An 18,458-nucleotide genomic window follows, 5' to 3' on the forward strand; every position below is an offset into this window, starting at 1 on the left:
TTTGGTTCTTAGTGTTTGTGTTATAGAGTGTTAAACGTTTTTAGAATTTCCAGATTTAGCAGTTGTAAACTCAAATTTGGAGAGAACTGGGTGATATGTAGCATATGGTCACCTGTAATTTTGCCAAGGTACATTTGAATCACACCTACCTTGAAATCAGGATAACATAGCCAGTTACTTAGTTTGCAAGTGATCACAACACATTTGTGTGTTTTGTTTTGTTCCATGTACTCACTGAGGATTGGAGGAGATCACCTAAGTGTTGTCATTAGGTTTTATTTCATTTTGGCGCGTTAATTTTATTCTCTGCTACAGTTTTCTAAATGTGCTTCCAACAGGGTGTTTATAGTTGTGTTGTGAAATTCTTGAGTGGCTAAATAAGGTTAAGAGAAGCTGTCCAGAAAGCCTTTTAACTAAAGTAAAGGTCTTGTTAGAAATTTTTATTTGCTTTAATGAGCTTTGTGCATTTTCTAGACTGGTGCTTCTCAAATGACTGTATATATGCAGATCACTTAGAAAACTTGTTAACAGGCAGATTCTGATTGTATAGGCCTGAATGTGTCCTAAGATTCTGCGTTTCTAGCATACTTCCAGCTAATGTTGATGCTACTGCTCAAGGTGTGAGTAACAGCTCTACAACAGCACTGCTCAGTAGAACTCACTTTTGATAGTAGAAATATAGTATATCTGTGCTGTTCAACATGGTAGCCACTAACAATTATGGTTTCCCAGCACTTGAAATGTGGCTAGTGTGAGAGGAACTAAAATTTTATTTTTTAAATAATTTAAATTTAATTATGTGCATGTGCAGGCCCACCTCCTGTTTTTTATTTTTTTATAACCCAAGTGTGGCCAGTGGATTCTGACTGGGGGAGGAGAGTTTGTTAAAACAGTGTAGGTTCCTGGGCCCTGCTTCAAGCCTGCTAAAATAGGGGAAATTTGGGGGTGAAGCATAGGAATCTGTTTTTTTTTTTTTTTTCAATTGTGCTTTAGATGAAGGTTTACAGAACAAACTAGTTTATTGTTAAACAGTTAGTACACATACTGTTTTGTGACGTTGAGTAACAACCCCACAACACGTCAACACTCTCCATTCTCAACCTTGGGTTCCCTATTACCAGCTTTCCTTTCCCCACCTACCTTCTAGTCCTTGCCACTGGGTTGGTGTGCCCCTTTAGTTACGTTTTGTTTTATGGGCCTGTCCTGTCTTTGGCTGAAGGGTGAACCTCAGGAGTGACTTGGTTACTGAGATGAAAGGGTGTCCAGGGGCAATACTCTCAGGGTTTCTCCAGTCTGTCAGGACAGCAAGTCTCGTCTTTCTTTTTGAGTTGGAATTTTGTTCTACATTTCTCTCCAGTGCTTTCCAGGACCCTCTCTTGTGATCGTTTTCAGAACAGTCAGTGGTCACCGGGCACCATCAAGTTGTACTGGACTTAGTCCGGTGGAGGCTATGGTAGATGTGGTCCATGAGTCCTTTGGACTAAACTTTCCCTTGTATCTTTAGTTTTCTTTGTTCTTCCTTGCACCCGAAGGGGTGAGAGCAGCGGAGTATCCTAGATGGCCACTCAGGCTTTGAAGACCCCAGATGATAACTCACCAAAGTAGAACGTAGAACATTTTCTGTATAAGCTATGTTATGCCGATTGAGCTAACTGTTCTTCGAGACCATGGTCCCCACAGCCCTCAGCCCAGCAATTCGGTCCCTCAGGGAGTTTGGATGTGTCTATGGAGCTTCTGTGACCTTGCCTTGTACAAATTGTGCTGACTTCCCCAGTACTGTGTACTGTCTTACTCTTCACCAGAGTTAGCACTTATCTATTGTCTAGTGTTTTTCCATCCCCAGCCCTCCCCTCCCTCATGACCATCAAAGATTGTTTCTTTTTTGTCTGTAAACATTTTCATGAGTTTTTACAGTAGTGGTCTCATACAATATTTGTCCTTTTGTGAGGAATCTCATTTTTAACAAGCTCCTCAGACAGTTTTTATATATGCTCAGGTTTAAGGGTGACCGCTTCAGAGGAACATTTTAGCCAGTGTGATGCCTGTGATACACATAATGATGCCCTAAATAGTGTTGTGGGAAATTGTCATAGTTTCTTTCACATATCAAGGGCCTCCTGTGTGGCTGCTTCCTTCTACTATAAAGTGAACTGCCTTGTGAGGGTACTTAGTATATAGTATTTGAGTAAATTCTGTTGCATTAAAGGCTATGAAAAGCTGAGTAATTTTTTCTATTCTTGGATTTCTTCACAGTTGTCCTTATGATTTGTGACTTAATTACCATTGTGCCCCACTGGCCATGGTTTTCTTTCAGTAGAGCAGAGTCTCTCGACTTTGGCAGTCTTACCCCAAAATTCTTTGTCGTGGAGTGCCCTGTGCACTGTAGGATATTTGTCAGCATCCCTAGCCACTAGATACGGATCAGTAGCACCCCCGTCTCACGGTCGTGACAACTGAAAATGCCCACAAACTTTGCCACATGACCTCTGTGGGGCAGAATCGTCCCTAGTAGAGAACCATACTTGTTCTTTGGGGGGAAAAAGATGTGTTGCAAATTTATTTTTCCAGATAAATAAAAGTGTACGAGTCTTCCTTTTTTATGCATTTTGAATGGAAGAATTTCTTTATATTTTGTATGCAAGAGTACCAAATGCTTTTTTGATGGCATGTGAACAGCATTTGTACTGTAATGTAGCATTGAAGCTGTTCTTTAGTGTCCGGTCTCCGTAGTCTCTTACTACCTCTGAAGTGTGTAGCATCTTTTCTCCCCTTAAATGACTTTAAAACAGTCATCATTATGTTCAGAAAACAAGCATGTTAGAATTCTGTCAGAAATACCAGGTGCCCTCAAGCTGAGGACTGGAAGACATTTCTATGAGTCAACTTTGGACAATTGGTATTTTGGCAACTGAGAATCCCATAGATGGAGAAAGGTAAAGTGTGAACCCTCTAGTTTTCACTAGGAATCGAAAATCTTGGGTAGCACTCAACTATAACCTGAAAGGAAGAGGTGAAATCGCATGAAGCCCTGTTCTTTCATGGTCTTAGAGGAGACAGAAAAAGTACAATGCTGGAGCATACGCCTTTCATTAAATAAAGTGCCACGGTAGTTGTGAACTTTGTTTACATCAGGCCCATTACATTTTTTATGTTCTTTTTCAGTGAGAAGTCTTAAATTTAAAGACCTTTAGGGAGAAGATAGCACAGTACCTGATGTATTTGGTATAAATTTCATTGTGTTTAGTAGAGCTGATTTAAAGGTTTTGTTCCTCGTGTCTGTGACCTTTGTTATAATTTATTTGGTCAGTTAAATGGTAAATTCTGGAAACTTAGTATGTCTGTCTTGATAAATTTGAATAGCCTTCATTGAAATTAGTCATCTTGTGAAATTGTCAAACTCATTTTTAAGACTATATTACCATTTTGACCACTTTTCTTAAGCAATAGTGCTAATTTGGGAGGGGGAAGAGACCAGTTTAAATTGGTGAGAGGTTGGAAGAAGTTTTGACTTCTAGAACATTTTTAGTGTTATTTGATATTACGCAAAGCATCTGGGCCTATCTTTTAAATTAAGTGCTGCCTAGTAAAGGTCCTTAGGGGAGCCACACTACTGAATTAGAGAAGAATGACTGCAATTGAAATATCAGTTGTCTAAGTGGGTACTTGAAGATGTTGAAACATTTCGATTCTTAAGCAGCACATTCTTTTTAATTTTGCTTTGTAAAATGTTTTTTCAATATGCAGTGAATTCAGCCTCTTTAAATTCGTAGGGCCCAGATTAATTACTACCATATACTGATACTTTTGGAGTCGAAAGTCCTCATAGCAGAAGCTTGGCCATCTGTCTTAATTTCAGTACTGCTGATGACTAAGCAGATGGTTTGCTTCTTGAAAGTGAACCTTCCATTTCCTTTTGGAACTCTACCTGTTTGTATTTATTTTCTGATGCACGCAGATACATTTTATGGCATTCTGAACTGACAGTGGTTGAGTCTATGGAAGCTTAGTAAACTTCAGGAAAAATTTTTCTCCTCAGATTTTTAAAGCTTAGCATTTAAGGCCATGTTTATTTAAAAACATAAGTGATAACGGGATTTTTTCCAGCATTTTAGAGATGTCTTTTAATATCGCATGCAGTGTTCCTCATGTTTTAGCTCCGTTCATGGTTAGCAGATGGCATAGTCTAGTCCTAGTAAATTTGAAGTTATTGGCTTGCCAAAAATACAGGAGTCTTAAACTGAAGATTTGGGGACTTAATTTTCTGATAAGTAAATTCAGTGAGTGACCTCTGACTCTATCAGTCATTAAATGGTACTATTAACAAAACTGCATATACTCATGTTTTCTCTTTATATATGTATATTTTTCATTTTAGAAAAATCTAGTTTATATTCTTTTTTTTTTTTAATTTGGAAGAGTTAAGACGATTTTGTATTTGCATGCCAGCAGGGGGCATTCTAATCTAGATACTAGATATTTTAAAGCGTTTTTTCCTAAAAATATTTGTTTTCTTCGTTATATTTTTGCCTTTGAATAGAAGCATTCTACTTCCTTTTTTTTTTTTTTTGTAAAGAAACTAGGGATCTCAAAGGGAACTGTTGATATCCAATCCTTAATGATCATTGCCTATGTCACAATTTTCAAGACCTTAACTGTTAAGAAAACTGGTATGTTCAAAATAGATGGAAAGTATTCTTTTGTTATTATATCTAAGAAATTTGTATTCTTTAACATGAAAACAAACTTACTTTGATTTAAAATTATTTCAGGGAAAATTGCTGTAATTTGATATAATAAAAATATAAAATGATTTTTCCTGAGGATTTTTCACTTGTTTTTTCTGGCATTCTGTCTTTTGAGTAAGGTAATTTGTTTATAAGGACAGCGTCTGTGACTGGGTTGTTTATTGGGTAGACTGCCTAAACATTTGTTTAACGTACTCCCTGAGCACGTTGGTAAGTCCCTTTGCCGTTGCCAGAGCCATTCCCACCACGTGCTGGATCACTCACCACTCCCTCGCTCACTCAGTATTCATTATGTTTCCTCCCTTTCAACTTAAATTTGAATGCAAATGCATTGGAAGCTTTCTGTGGTAGGGAAATTTTTGAACGGACCCTAAGATGTTTGGGTTAGCCTAGTTTTTAAATATCTATGTTGATACTGTAAAGGTGTTTGTTCTCATTAGGCACAATGAAGCAAATCTTCCGTATAATTGCATTAATGATACGTGACATTAAAGCCTAATTGGCTTATATAAAATATCTAGCACATCAATTTCTTTTAGATTGTGAAAATTGAAAAGGTCATGAGTGCAGTTTAATATTCCTGGGTGAGAAATTTTGATTTTTGTACAATCTGTTGAGAATTGATTAGGAAATCTGACTCTTTAAGAAAAAGGGTGTGGAATGCAAATAAAGCAGTTATGTGTTGAATACAGAAATCAAAGCTTCTTGAACTGTTTTTGGAAATCCCGTTGAAATTTGCTAAATTAGTTTGGTTGCTAAATTGAAAATGGAGTATCTGAAATGAAAGCAGGTTACATAGATAAAATAAAACTGCATGGAACTAGGATTGTGATACTTAAAATGTTTTAGTTGTGTATTCGTTTTGTTTTTAGACTCCAACTTGTATTTTGCAGGAAATTGATGAAGCCTGTAAGAGAATAAAGCGGGAGGTTGATGATTTGGGCCCAGAAGTTGGTGACATTAAAATCATTCCATTATACTCTACACTCCCACCTCAGCAGCAGCAAAGGATTTTTGAGCCTCCGCCTCCAAAAAAACAGAATGGAGCAATTGGGAGAAAGGTAATGTTAAAAATGCTCTCTATAAACATTTTTTTAATACTTAGAGAGTTATTAGTGAGATAAAATTATATTTAATTATAAAGTACTTAAGTTATGCAGTGGGCAGATCTGCTAAAGACCTCTTGAAAGTGTTAAAAGGCAAAGTAGTCACTTTGAGATCTAAGGTGCTACTGACCCAAGCCTCATATGTATGTGAAAGCTGAACAGTGAATAAGGAAGACCGAAGAAGAATTGATGCCTTCGAATTATGGTGTTGGTGAAGAATATGGAATATACCATGAATTGCCAGAAGAACAAACACGTTATATCTTGGAAAGAAGCACAGCCAGGATACTCCTTAGAAGTGAGAATGGCGAGACTTCATCTTAGGTACTTCGGATGTTATCAGGAGGGACCAGTCCCTGGAGAAGGACATCATGGTTAGTAAAGTAGAGGGTCAGTGAAAAAGAGGTAGACCTTCAATGAGATGGATAGAAGCACTGGCTGCAACAGTGGGCTCAAACATGGCAATGATTGTGAAGATGGCTCAGTACCAAACAGTATTTCATTCTGTTGTACATAGGGTCGCTATGAGTCAGAACCAACTCAAGAGCACCTAACAACAGTAACATCAGTATAGAGGACTTAAGCTATAGGTGATTGTGATCTGGATTGTACACAACAAAATAATCTGCGTTTCAAAAGTAAATAGAAAAAATTGTGTTTAGGGTGGAGTTCTGCATATCTTTTGATCCTAGAGTAATTTAGAGCATGTACTCCTTTGCAGGAAACCCTGGCAACGTAGTGGTTAAGTGCTTGTGGCTGCTAACCAAAATGTCGGCTGTTCCAATCTAACAGGTGCCCCTTGGAAACTATGGGACAGTTTTACTCTGTTTTATAGGGTTACTATGAGTTGCAATTGACTAGACAGCAACAGGTTTTTTTTTTTTTTTTTCCAACTCCTTTGCCATTACCAGTATACTATAAAATTGTTTTCTGTTATCCCCCTCCCTACAGGAAGTCTTTCCTCAGGAAAAGATGGGTTGGTTAGAGTAGGCTAAGAAGAAATTAAATGCTGCTTTCTTGAATACCTTGGCTTTTATCTAGAATTTTCTTCAAGCCCTAACTAAATGTCATGTCTATGAGTATGTGAAGTGTTGACTATGTCTGGATCCTCTGGATGTGTATGAGTGCCTGGCACAGAGTAGTTATTCAATACAGGGAAGGAACAAGGTTTTCCAGTCTTATCTTGGAGGCCCTTTGTTGGGAGTATTAATAGGAGGGCGTCTGAGTCCCAGTTTGAAACAGAAAAACTATATTTTTTAAAAGTTTATTTTTTAATAGTCCTTATGCCCATTTTTGTTTTTCCAAATAAGGTTGCACTGTTTAATGTGTTTGATACCATAAGAACAGTGACATCAACTTTTTACAGGTCAGCTATTCATTCATTAGGTTATGTAATAGCTGCATATGACTTTTGGTAATCATCTTAATCTCTTGTGCTTAATTTTTCTCCATTTCTTAAAGTGGTATAATTTATTATTTCCATCATCTTGGGAGACAGTTGCTGAGGATTAACCTTGATGTGTACAAGGTACTGAGCAGTGGAAGTTGATGGAATAGGTAGAAAAGCTAGAGACAAATAAACATGCTTCAGAGCAGCCTGGGACCATTCAGTGTTGAGGCTAGAAGCTCACCCAGTCATCTTAGTAGGTGCTGAGTAGCTTACTTATCTTAGCAGCCAGTCAAATTGATTATACGAAGAAATTTTTACTCATGTTTATGTTTTTTTTATTTCACATGTTCTAGAAGAAATATGTGAAATGTGTTTTCCCAAAGTAGCTTTTTTTAAGTGTTGTATTCTGCATTGTCATTTAGAACCAGAGACCTCTTACATAATCACAAACATGTAGTTGTTGTAATTGTATTTAATAACTTATACATGTGTTCCAAAAGTTCTGTATAGTTAAGGCATTTCCTGGATTTTGTAATTTTATTTCTTATATCCTGTATTTGCTAGACCAGGTGATGCACAGGAATCCTAAAGGAAATTGAAACTTAGCGAAGTTAAAAGTTTTTCACTGCACTTAGGTGTTAAGGCTTGACTTGTGACTCCACAAGCTACACCTAAATTTATCCATCTTTCCATTACCTCACACTGACTTTCTAGAACTGTATTTTGAATCAGCTTATTAAAAAAAAAAAAAAAATTTTTTTTTTTAATACTTAATGCTGCCTGTCAACCTTGTTCATTTTTGCTTTAGTTCTGATTATTGAATGTGAATACTACCTAGAAGTCTTGAGGAAGGTATCAACAGACAAATGAAAGTGGAAGCATTTGTTTTTAGACATGCAAATAATCTGAAGTATTCTTGTTAATGTATTCTCTAGTAAATTTTTGAGCCCCTAAGGTTTCCTGCTCATAGTTTGATAAATTCACTCAGTAGATATGAACTCAGGAAAAGAAATTATTAGTATTTTTAGAAGTAAAACAGTTAAAACAAAAAAATCCACTGGCTAGTTTTTTTTTTCCCCAGAAGTAGATAGCTAGGTCTGGAAGTTTCGTTGAAACCTTTCTGCGTCACAGTAACACTCAAGTCACCACAGTGTGAGAAATTGACAGAATGTTGCTGAAGATAATTCAAAAATGGCTACAGCCATGCATCACAAGGGAACTGCCAGAAATTCAAGCCAGATTAAGCAGAGGACATGGAACATGGGATATAATTGCTGATATCAGATGAATCTTGGTTGAAAGCAGAGAATACCAGAAAGATGTTTATCTCTGCTGTATTGACTACACAAAGATGAATCATAATGAATTATGGAGAACATTGCAAAGAATAGGAATTCCAGAGCACTGAATTGTGCTCATGTGCAACCTGTACATAGACCAAGAGGCAGTCTGAACAGAACAAGGGGGTATTGCATGGTTTAAAATCACGAAGGATGTGTGCATCAGGGTTGTATCATTTCACTATATTTATTCAGTCTGTATGCTGAGCAAATAATCGAAGAAGATGGGCTGTATGAAGAAGAATGGGGCATCAGGGTTGGAGGAAGACTCACTAACAACCTGCGTTATGCAGATGACACAACCTTGCTTGCTGAAAGTAAAGAGGACTTGAAGCACTTACTGAAGATCAAAGACTACAGCTTTCAGATGGATTATACCTCAAAATAAAAATCCTCCCAACTGGACCAATAAGCAACAACATGATAAATGGAGAAAAGATTGATGTTGAGGATTTCATTTTACTTGGATCCACAATCAACGCCCTTGGAAGCAGTGGTCAAGAAATCAAATGATGCATTGCATTGGGTAAAACTGCTGCAGAAGACTTCTTTAAAGTGTTAAAAAGCAAAGTCGTCACTTTAAGGACTAAGAGGTGCATGACTCAAGCCGTGGTGTTTTCAGTCACCTCAGACGCATGGGATAGTGGGACAGTGAGAAAGGAAGACTGAAAAAAAATTGATGGCTTTGAATTGTGGTGTTGGAAAAGAATATACCATGGACTGCCAAAAGGAACAAATCTGTCTCGGAAGAAGTACAGCCAGTATGCTAGTCAGGAGCAATGATGGGGAGGCTTCATGTTGTTACTTTGAACATACTATCAGGAGGGACCAATCCATGAAGAAGGACATCATGCTTGGTAAAGTGAGAGGTCAGCGAAAAAGAGTAAGACCCGCAACAAAATAGATTGATACAGTGGCTGCAACAGCGGGCTCAAACATACCTATTGTTGTGAGGATAGGACAGGACCGAGCAGTGTTTCCTTCTGTTATACATAAGGTTGCCCTGAATCGAAACCAACTCAGATACCTAACAACAGTTAGAATAAAAGCCTATGAAAAATTTAAGCCAATTAATTTGTAAAATCTCATATTTTTATAAAAAGAAAAAAGAAACAAAATTCCTCTCATTTCTTATGTGTGTCCCTGGCAGTGTTGCCCACATGCCTTTGTTTACACTGAACTCTCTATGGGTGGTAGGTTTTCTTCTCTTTTGTGTTTAGGTCCCACATTACTTTCAGGAACTCTCCAAAATGCTGTTTTCTCAGTATACCTTTCATGTTTTCACTGCTGAAGTAAACTCTTTTTAAGTCTTACAGCACATCTTTGATATTACATAAACTTTCTGTTGATGTCTAGCCTGCGCTTACAAACTATAAAAGCTATGAGAGCAGACTCTGTATCTGATTCATCTTCTGTGTTAGTTGCAGGCATATACAGACATCTCCCATTTAAGGATGTAATCTGTTCCTGAAAATCATACTCTGGGTAAATACACTAATGAGGAGCTCTTTTTCAGTTATTTTAAAGGGATAAACTTAAATGTAACATCATGTAACTTCCTAAAACATCTCAATATCTAATTGTTGTTAGGTTGTAACTTGAGATTTTTTTTCCCCATATGCTATTTTGTTTAAAATGTCCAATTGAGTTTTGCTGATACAAGTATAAATTTTGCTTTGTGAATATGTATTGAAATCTATACATGCTCTATGAAGCTTGGGTATTAACCGAGAGGCATGCTGTTGGCGGGGAGGAATTCTCTTTACTATTTGAATAGTCTAAACATAACGTGGTTAACTGATAAACTGTAATGGATTTGTTTGAAAAGAATGTTGCTGTTGTGAGCTAAGTGAAATTTTTAAAATAAAGTTTTCCTTTTCATAGCATTGGCTGTTGAAGATCAAACCTTATTTTTAGTTTATTGGTTTGGAATTTGTTGTGTTAGCAAAAGTTAATGGCTAATTTTTCTATCATGTTAATTTTACTTGAAGTGTAATGTAATTTCTACTGTTTAATTTTTCAACAGGTGGTTGTGTCCACTAACATTGCAGAGACATCACTGACAATAGATGGTGTGGTGTTTGTGATTGATCCTGGATTTGCGAAACAGAAGGTACATGTTTTAATGATTTCATCTTATACTTTGTAAATTAGTGTTAGTGTAACTGTAATTACAGCCTGCTCATTTAATAACTAAGATTTTCTGTTTAGAATTATTTCCTGTTTTCTTTTGTTTCATTTTCAAATTCCTAGCTGCCCATTAGAAATTGCCAATGTTTAACATTTAATCCTAGGCTTTTTATTTTTTAAGGTTGTTCTGTTTTTTGTGTGTGTGCATGTGTGGTTGCTGTTTTGTTTCAGTGTTGTGATGGTAGATGTTTTGGCTTTTATGTTCACTTAAGTATATAAGGGTAGTAATAAGAGTATAAGGAGTGCTGGTGGTGCAGTGGTTAGAGCAATCAATTGCTAACCAAAAGGTTGGCAGTTCAAAACCACCAGCGGTTCGCAGAAGAAAGATGTAGCAGTCTGTAGCTTCGGAAACCCTATGGGATCGCTAAGAGTCGGAACTGACTTGACGGCAGTGGGGTTTTTTTAGTTAATAAGAGTATAGGGTTACCATCCCTGCAAATCAATCACTTAACCAACATTAGAGTCCCTCATATGTGCCAGGCATGATGTAAAGGTTAGGGATTGTTCTTGGCACACTGTTGGGAAAAAGTTTTGAAGTCGTTTGACAGTGCTGAATACCAAGCACTTTTGCCAAGTTGAAGTGTTGCTTAGTATATATCATATATGTTTTATTTTTCAGAGATCTTTTGGGTAAATTAATCGCATTTTATCGGCATAATTGGGATATTTAGTTGTATGCAGTATTCGTATTTTTGGTGGAGAACATTCCCTTTAAACTGAAGGCATTTAACTGACTCCTTGTGGACTGTTAAAAATATTGTTCTTGATATCAACCCTGGCATTACAGTGGACATTGGTTATAGAAAAATGGACAGATTTTCTTTTTAGCAAAGTGTTCCAGCATTTGCAGTGTATCAAAAGTAAGGTAAAACTGGTAGGACTAAAATTAGGAAGTGTAAGGTTGAGGTAAGCCATCTGTGTGTTTGATAAGAGCTTTTTCACGTTAGCTTGAGCTTTTCAGAATGATGGAAATGCCTGTAAACATGGTGGATTCTCCTCTGTTATGTGGCTGCGTGCTTTGTTTATGGTGGTCATTAATGCTTCTTTGTTATTTTGGAATTAGCCATGGGTTTAGGTAATTCTTTTAGGTCACGGTTTATTTTTAATAACTGAAGAAAGAATCATTCTTATGTTATTTTCATTTAATAGGTATACAATCCTCGAATCAGAGTTGAGTCCCTTTTGGTGACAGCTATTAGTAAAGCTTCAGCCCAACAAAGGGCTGGTCGAGCTGGTCGTACTAGACCTGGGAAATGCTTCAGGCTTTACACAGAGAAAGCTTATAAAACAGAAATGCAGGTAAGGGGTATTCCTATAGCCTTCTATGTGTTAGAAGGTTAAGTTGAAATTGTTAATAGAAGAAAATTTCTTCTTTCATTTCACGTTGCCTTTTGGCACCATAAGCACCTTGGTTTTTCCCTAAGTGAGATTCGTGATGTAAGCCACCAGTATAACTCTTTGTTATACTTCTCAGGTAGGCTGCAGGTGTAGTACTTCATGAATTCTTTGGGGCATTATATATAACTCAGTATATAATCTTTCTGTGTTACCAGGTACAGTTCCTTTGATTCATATAATTTGATACTGCATCCTTTTGTTACACTGTAAAGATAGGAAACACTATACAGTTAGTTCCTGGAAAGTATCTGATTTCTTTGTAGTCTATTACACAAATATTTTTCTCTTTTGAGACAGTGGTGTAAAAGTAATGCCAAAGTAAATAGCTAAGGAGGCCTGGAACAGATGTGTTTTATTTTCTGGAACAAGAGGATTAGGAATGTTTAAGATGACAAATGTTTTTTGAATGCTTAACACGACAACTTTTTTTTTTTTGCTAGGACAACACCTATCCTGAGATTTTGCGTTCTAATTTAGGATCAGTTGTGTTGCAGTTGAAGAAACTTGGTATTGATGATTTGGTGCATTTTGATTTTATGGATCCACCAGGTATGATTTATCAAAGCATATTTTAATAAAAACCTTTTAACCAAAATTGGCTCTTTTATTTGCATTGTATTTAATATATGTGTTACATACAATTTACCTCTTTCTTCTAATATGCTTCAAGATAAATCTTAAGTATTAACATTAAAACTGTCACTAAAAGGGCGACAGTTACATAAATACTTTTTTTCAGAATAACTAAATTTTTCTGGGAATTTGGGTCAACTGAATTATTGTCTGAGATGAAAATGTGAGAATTAAATCTCTTAATTTTTCTTTAGGAAAAATAATTTGATAAACACTGAGCTAATAATTCATTTAAGAAGCCTTTTTTTTTTTTTTTTTAAGTGAGCGGAATTTATTGTCTCACAATTTTGGAGGCTAGAAGTCCAAATCAGAGCATTAGCTCTGGGAAGGGTCCCTCCTTGTCGGTAACTCTGATTTTCCTTGGCACTCCTTGACTTGTAGACAGTTTCTCAGATGGTCTCTGCCCTCCCGTGTCTGTGTATTCTGCTCATCTAATAAGGCACCACACAGAGGGCATAGGAAGAAGACAATTCTAAGTACTGTACAGGAGAATTTGCAGTTTTTTATGATTTCATCGTTTGCTACATCTCTATAATTGAATTTGATGACAGTTTGATTTTGATCCACTGTAGAATGAAAAATGACATTGCTTATTCTAATGGTTCGTACCTTGACATGTTTTAGCTTGCTAAAGGCCACTTGACTAACAGATTGCCTTTCCCCCTCCAGCTCCTGAAACTCTGATGAGAGCCCTGGAACTTTTGAATTATCTGGCTGCTTTAAATGATGATGGAGATCTGACTGAATTGGGATCCATGATGGCAGAGTTTCCACTGGATCCACAGCTGGCTAAAATGGTTATTGCAAGTTGTGACTACAACTGTTCTAATGAGGTCCTATCTATTACTGCTATGTTGTCAGGTAATAGAGGGAAAGGAACTAAAAAAAGCCCAGCTCTTCAAAGTTTGGGTGGACTTCTCTTTTGTTGTTGTTATTGTTGTTTTTTAATATTTAGCATGGTAGTGAATTTTATAGATGGTTTCAAGGAACTCGTTATGTTTCCTAAATATCTTGTAAATACCATCATAATGACATAGTATTTACAAAAGTAAAGTCATTGTGCAAGAAACAGTAGAAGCATTGACTCTCTTGAGTGCAAATAAAAATTCCAGTAAGGATTAGTTTGAACCTATTTGTAACTGAATTCTTTGGTAGATCCATCAGTGCTACTATAATTGTGTCTTATTGCTTAAAAGTACACGAAGAACTTAGTTCTAGTACTTGAGACTTTTAAATGAGCTTGTGAGAAACCCAGGCTATACACTGAAGTCGAGCCTTTCTTCATGTATAAATAACTCTTCCAGTGGCAGTCAAACGTGAATTTCAAACTTAGTATGAAATAAATAGCAGTAGTAATGTATAATTTTAGACTTAAAATCTAATCTGATAATGATATTCTTTTATAATGGCAGAAAAACGCTTGGTTACCTAATAGATAAAATTGCTAAGTTTGAAAATGGGAACGTTAAGCCGAGAAAATAATGCTGTTTTTTAGTAGTGTAAAACTGAATACATAAATGAGCGGTAACTTGGAAATTAGATTTTTCTTACAAGGAGGAGGAATAATTATTGTTAACAAACATGCATTCTGATTTTTATAGCTAAAATTAGAAAACTTCTAGTTTTTACTGAGTATCGAAGTACTCTATGATACTAGTTTCAGTACTGGGGAAGAACTGACTTCCATTTGTAGAGTGGTTTATTAGTCTCAATTACTTAATGTCTCAAATCTCTTCTGTGGAATTAAAGGATATATGAAAAAACTAAATATACAAATTATGTGGCTTAGTTTAGATGTATATTCTAATGGTGTGAATTTTTTTATTTAAGAACTAGCTAAAATGTTTTTTTGCAGAGTTATGATTGATCAGACTCAGAGCAGATGGGCAGGGCAGTATCGAATCTTCTTAATTAAATTGTAGTCTCACTTGCGGAGGTGGTGGTAGGTTGTTGTCTGCCTTTCTTACATGTTGTTTTTGTTAGATTTTCCTAGATGTACTTATCCCAAGATTTTAGTTTTTAGAGAAGTGGGGCAAAAGTTAACAGATTATTGTATTTGTCTGTTAACTTCCCAGTTTATAGTCCTCTAGGTTCTCTACGTAATTATGTGATTACTATGTAATTACCATTATGCAAGTTTAGAAAATTAGCCCTTTAAAAAATGGATCAATCTTACGCAGTTGAATTCTTCCAACTGCATTTCAGTGTTATTTGTAATAGGAGTTATTGTAATAGGAGTTATGCAGAAGATAGGGATTTTTGTTGGTCTTCTTTAGCACATCTAGAAAATAAGCATTTATTTCAGCAGTTTTTAAACAGGCCATTTCTGAGGGAAATGTTAAAGACTAAGAAAAAAGACATGGAAGAAAAAATATTCTGAGCTCGTAGTGCATTGTTTCCCATTAAAATAGTTTCTGAAGTTTTGTCCTCATAGAAAACAGGGCAGATCAGGGCCTTGTGTAGTGCTATTTCTTCATTCCCACGATTAACTCTGGTAGCTAGTTCACACTAACTTGCACAACTATGAGAAGTTTCTGTACTTTTATGAATTTCCTTGCTTCGATTACATTAAGCAAGACTTTTAATATTTCTGTGATCATGTTTGTCTCTAGTTGGCTGATTTAGCATCGCTTTAAAGGGGAAATGGTATGGGAAAAAGTAATTTGATAATGTATTTGATCTCGTTGTCGATTATTCCCATTATACGCTATCTGAACTGATAATTTATTATTTTTTTTATTGACAAGGTTTTAAGAGCTTTAAAATGTGTTGAAAAAGTCCCAAGCTGTTAAGTATTTTTATTTTCATACTGCTTTTATGACTATGGAATTGCTAAAGTGGATTAAGGAAAGTTGTATTTCAAAACATGAAGTGCATATTTTGTAACCTTAAAAAAGTTTTATGTAAATCAATTTGAGGCTCTTAACAAATACTGTAGTTACATATTTTGATGACCCTTGAAATAATGACTGTTTTAGACTGATTGTCAACTTTTAAAATACTGACTTTTGCTTTTATATTGAGATTTTGATTCAAATAACAGTTTTTGTGTATTTTTTTTTAACTTGGGACTTCATTCTTTTATTAAAATGCTAGAACACTAGGCTGAATATCCCTAGCCTTTTTGAATTTTCATAATTCAGAGGCGGTTTAACCTTCCACCACTACTGCTATCATCAAAACCCAAGATTTCTTGATATTTTTATGTTCATATATGCTTCTGCTCACCAGTGCTAATAGTGACACCCACCAGTTGGTAATAGCCACAGCAATAGGGAAACAATTATAATAGGACTGTGACAGTAGACTGGTTGCAAAGTTTTTTTTTTTACCTCTGCAGTGGGCAAGTATAGCTTCCATAACTTTCACAGATACTTGGTGAATTCATTGTATGGTTTTTTGAAAAATTGCATGTAGCTAAAAGGCTATTGACACCATAATTCTGGTTATTGGTAGCGCTATCAGCACTGGTTTTTGAAATAAGTTGAGCTTTCTAGTATCTTGATGGCCTTCAGAATAGCTGTTTTGATGCCTACTTTTAGATCTAGTTAAAATAATCAGGTACTCTGTAGCTTTGAAACCCTCTTGTCTTACAGATGTGGTTAGGTGTTGATGTACCAAATCAAGGTAGTAAACAGTCCAAGATGCAGTTGGAGGCCATCCTGCCCTGCCCTATGCTCTGTGAACTGACCTAGCTAGGCCTTGTTCCTCTATCTGTGAATGCGTGACTCATCGATATGGGCGTTTGTGTTGGGCCCATACCAACCTTGTTTAGTCCCACAGTGTTTTGTTCGTCCCACGGAGGCCAAGAAAGCCGCAGATGAAGCCAAGATGAGGTTTGCCCACATAGATGGAGATCATCTGACACTGCTGAATGTTTACCACGCTTTTAAACAAAGTAAGTGTAAATTAGAGTGAAGGCCCTCTTTGTCTAAATGTCACTGGCAGCGTGTAAGGTGTTTTCTTCATCCCGCGTTCATTTATTATCTGTGACAACTTTACATTAGAAACCCAGAGGTAGTCTCAAAAAACTCCTGACTAGCATTTAAGAGAGACATCGCCAGCCTTTTTTCAAATTTGTTTAGTTTTCTAATCACTGATTATAGAAAACTTGGAAAATACAGAATGATAAAATGAAAGAATTGCATAAAATTCTACCACTAGTATACAAACTTTAATATATTTCTCTCTTTTTTTTATGTTTTCATACATTTTCCATTTTATGAAGTTTTATATCCTTTATAGGAGCCCGTTTTTTTGGTGGCACAGTGATTGAGAGCTTGGCTGCTAACCAAAAAAGTCAGCAGTTCAAATCTACCAGCCGCTCCTTGAAAACCCTATGGGACAGTTCTACTCTCTCATACAGGGTTGTTATGAGTTGGAGTTGACTTGACAGCAACGGGTTTGGGTTTTTTTGGTCCATTTCAAAAGGAGCCTTGGTGGTGCGGTGGTTAAGAGCTCATCTGCTAATCGAAAGGTCGGTGGTATGAACTCACCAGCTGCTCTGGGGGAGAAAGATACGGCAGTCTGCTTATAATTACTGTTTGATATTTTTACTAATAAGCTGCTCTTACATGGCAGTAACACTAACAGTAGAAAAGGGGGCAGCAGATGTGAACAAGCAGTTCTCAGTCTTGCTGCAGTCGGTCAGTCAACACAAAGGGGAATTCAGCTCTACTGTTAAACCAAGAATTGTATTTTATTGAGCAAGATACCATTTTCTCACCTATGAAATTAGCAAAGAAAATAGTCCTTAGCTGTCTGAGAGTAGGTTTAGTGGAACAGTCGTAACACTGGAGGAGGGTCTGTAGATCGATCTAGTGTGGCTGCTGACCGGAAGGTTGGCAGTTTGAATCCACCAGCCACTACTTGGAAACCGTATGGGGTAGTGGGCAGTTCTACTCTGTCCTTTGGGGTTGCTATAAGTCAAAATTGACAGCAGTGGATTTTTTATTTTTTTCAATGAAAAGCAGTAGTTTTTATGTTACCAAGCACGTTACTAACTTGCTACCCTTTGACCCAGAAATCTAGCAATTTATCTTATAGTTGTTGCCAGATACTCTTGTGGGAACGCTTTGTTTACCAAAATTTAAAAAACTTCAACAAGAGAGAAAAAATTCCGAACTACCTGGAACAGAATCTGAAAAAGTTTGATTGCTACATGTCAGCAGGCTAACCTGATGAATATGTAATAGCCACTCTGTTTTTGTGGCTTATGCTAAGAGAAGTTAGTTTAATCATTTTATAAAGTTAACATTCAAATTTTGCACCTGTGGTTTTATTTGTAACTCGTTTTTATTGTTTCATAAAAATCTTAATTTGCACCCCTCAAATAGAGACTTTAGCACATCTCTGTAGAGAGGGTGAATTTGTCTCAGGGTCCAAGAGGTGCTAAGGGCCAGTATGTGCTACGAAGGGTACAGCAGTTAAAATGCTGCACAGCTGTTTGTTCTACTTGGTTCCAGTGTGATTTGAATAAAGTTGATAAATATCAAAGGAGAAACAGGATGCAGTCCTTCTGTATTACCTAGATCTAACAAATTTTGGATGATCTGTCACTTTGGGAGGCAGAGAGAGGAAAAGTTTTGGAGAAACCAAGAGCTGAAGGCCAGTACATGGTTTGCTTCAGTACAGGTTTGCTTCTATCCCTCGTCTG

At 36.5% G+C, this 18,458-nt stretch overlaps 1 protein-coding gene across 2 annotated transcripts in view; it reads left to right on the forward strand.

Annotated features, from left to right (window-relative positions):
• The window catches only part of DHX15 (DEAH-box helicase 15), a 59,558-nt gene that overhangs the window by 24,452 nt on the left and 16,648 nt on the right, over positions 1–18,458 (forward strand). The window contains exons 6-11 of one of the 2 annotated variants that reach the window (XM_003411291.4): positions 5,639–5,806; positions 10,608–10,694; positions 11,921–12,070; positions 12,610–12,718; positions 13,472–13,663; positions 16,578–16,700. In XM_003411291.4, coding sequence (XP_003411339.1) covers positions 5,639–5,806; positions 10,608–10,694; positions 11,921–12,070; positions 12,610–12,718; positions 13,472–13,663; positions 16,578–16,700 — 829 coding nt within the window. The remainder of the gene's footprint in view (positions 1–5,638; positions 5,807–10,607; positions 10,695–11,920; positions 12,071–12,609; positions 12,719–13,471; positions 13,664–16,577; positions 16,701–18,458) is intronic. The other variant, XM_064286008.1, reaches the window with a different exon arrangement.

The sequence above is a fragment of the Loxodonta africana genome, chromosome 5, assembly GCF_030014295.1.
Source record: "Loxodonta africana isolate mLoxAfr1 chromosome 5, mLoxAfr1.hap2, whole genome shotgun sequence".
Classification (NCBI taxonomy): domain Eukaryota; kingdom Metazoa; phylum Chordata; class Mammalia; order Proboscidea; family Elephantidae; genus Loxodonta; species Loxodonta africana.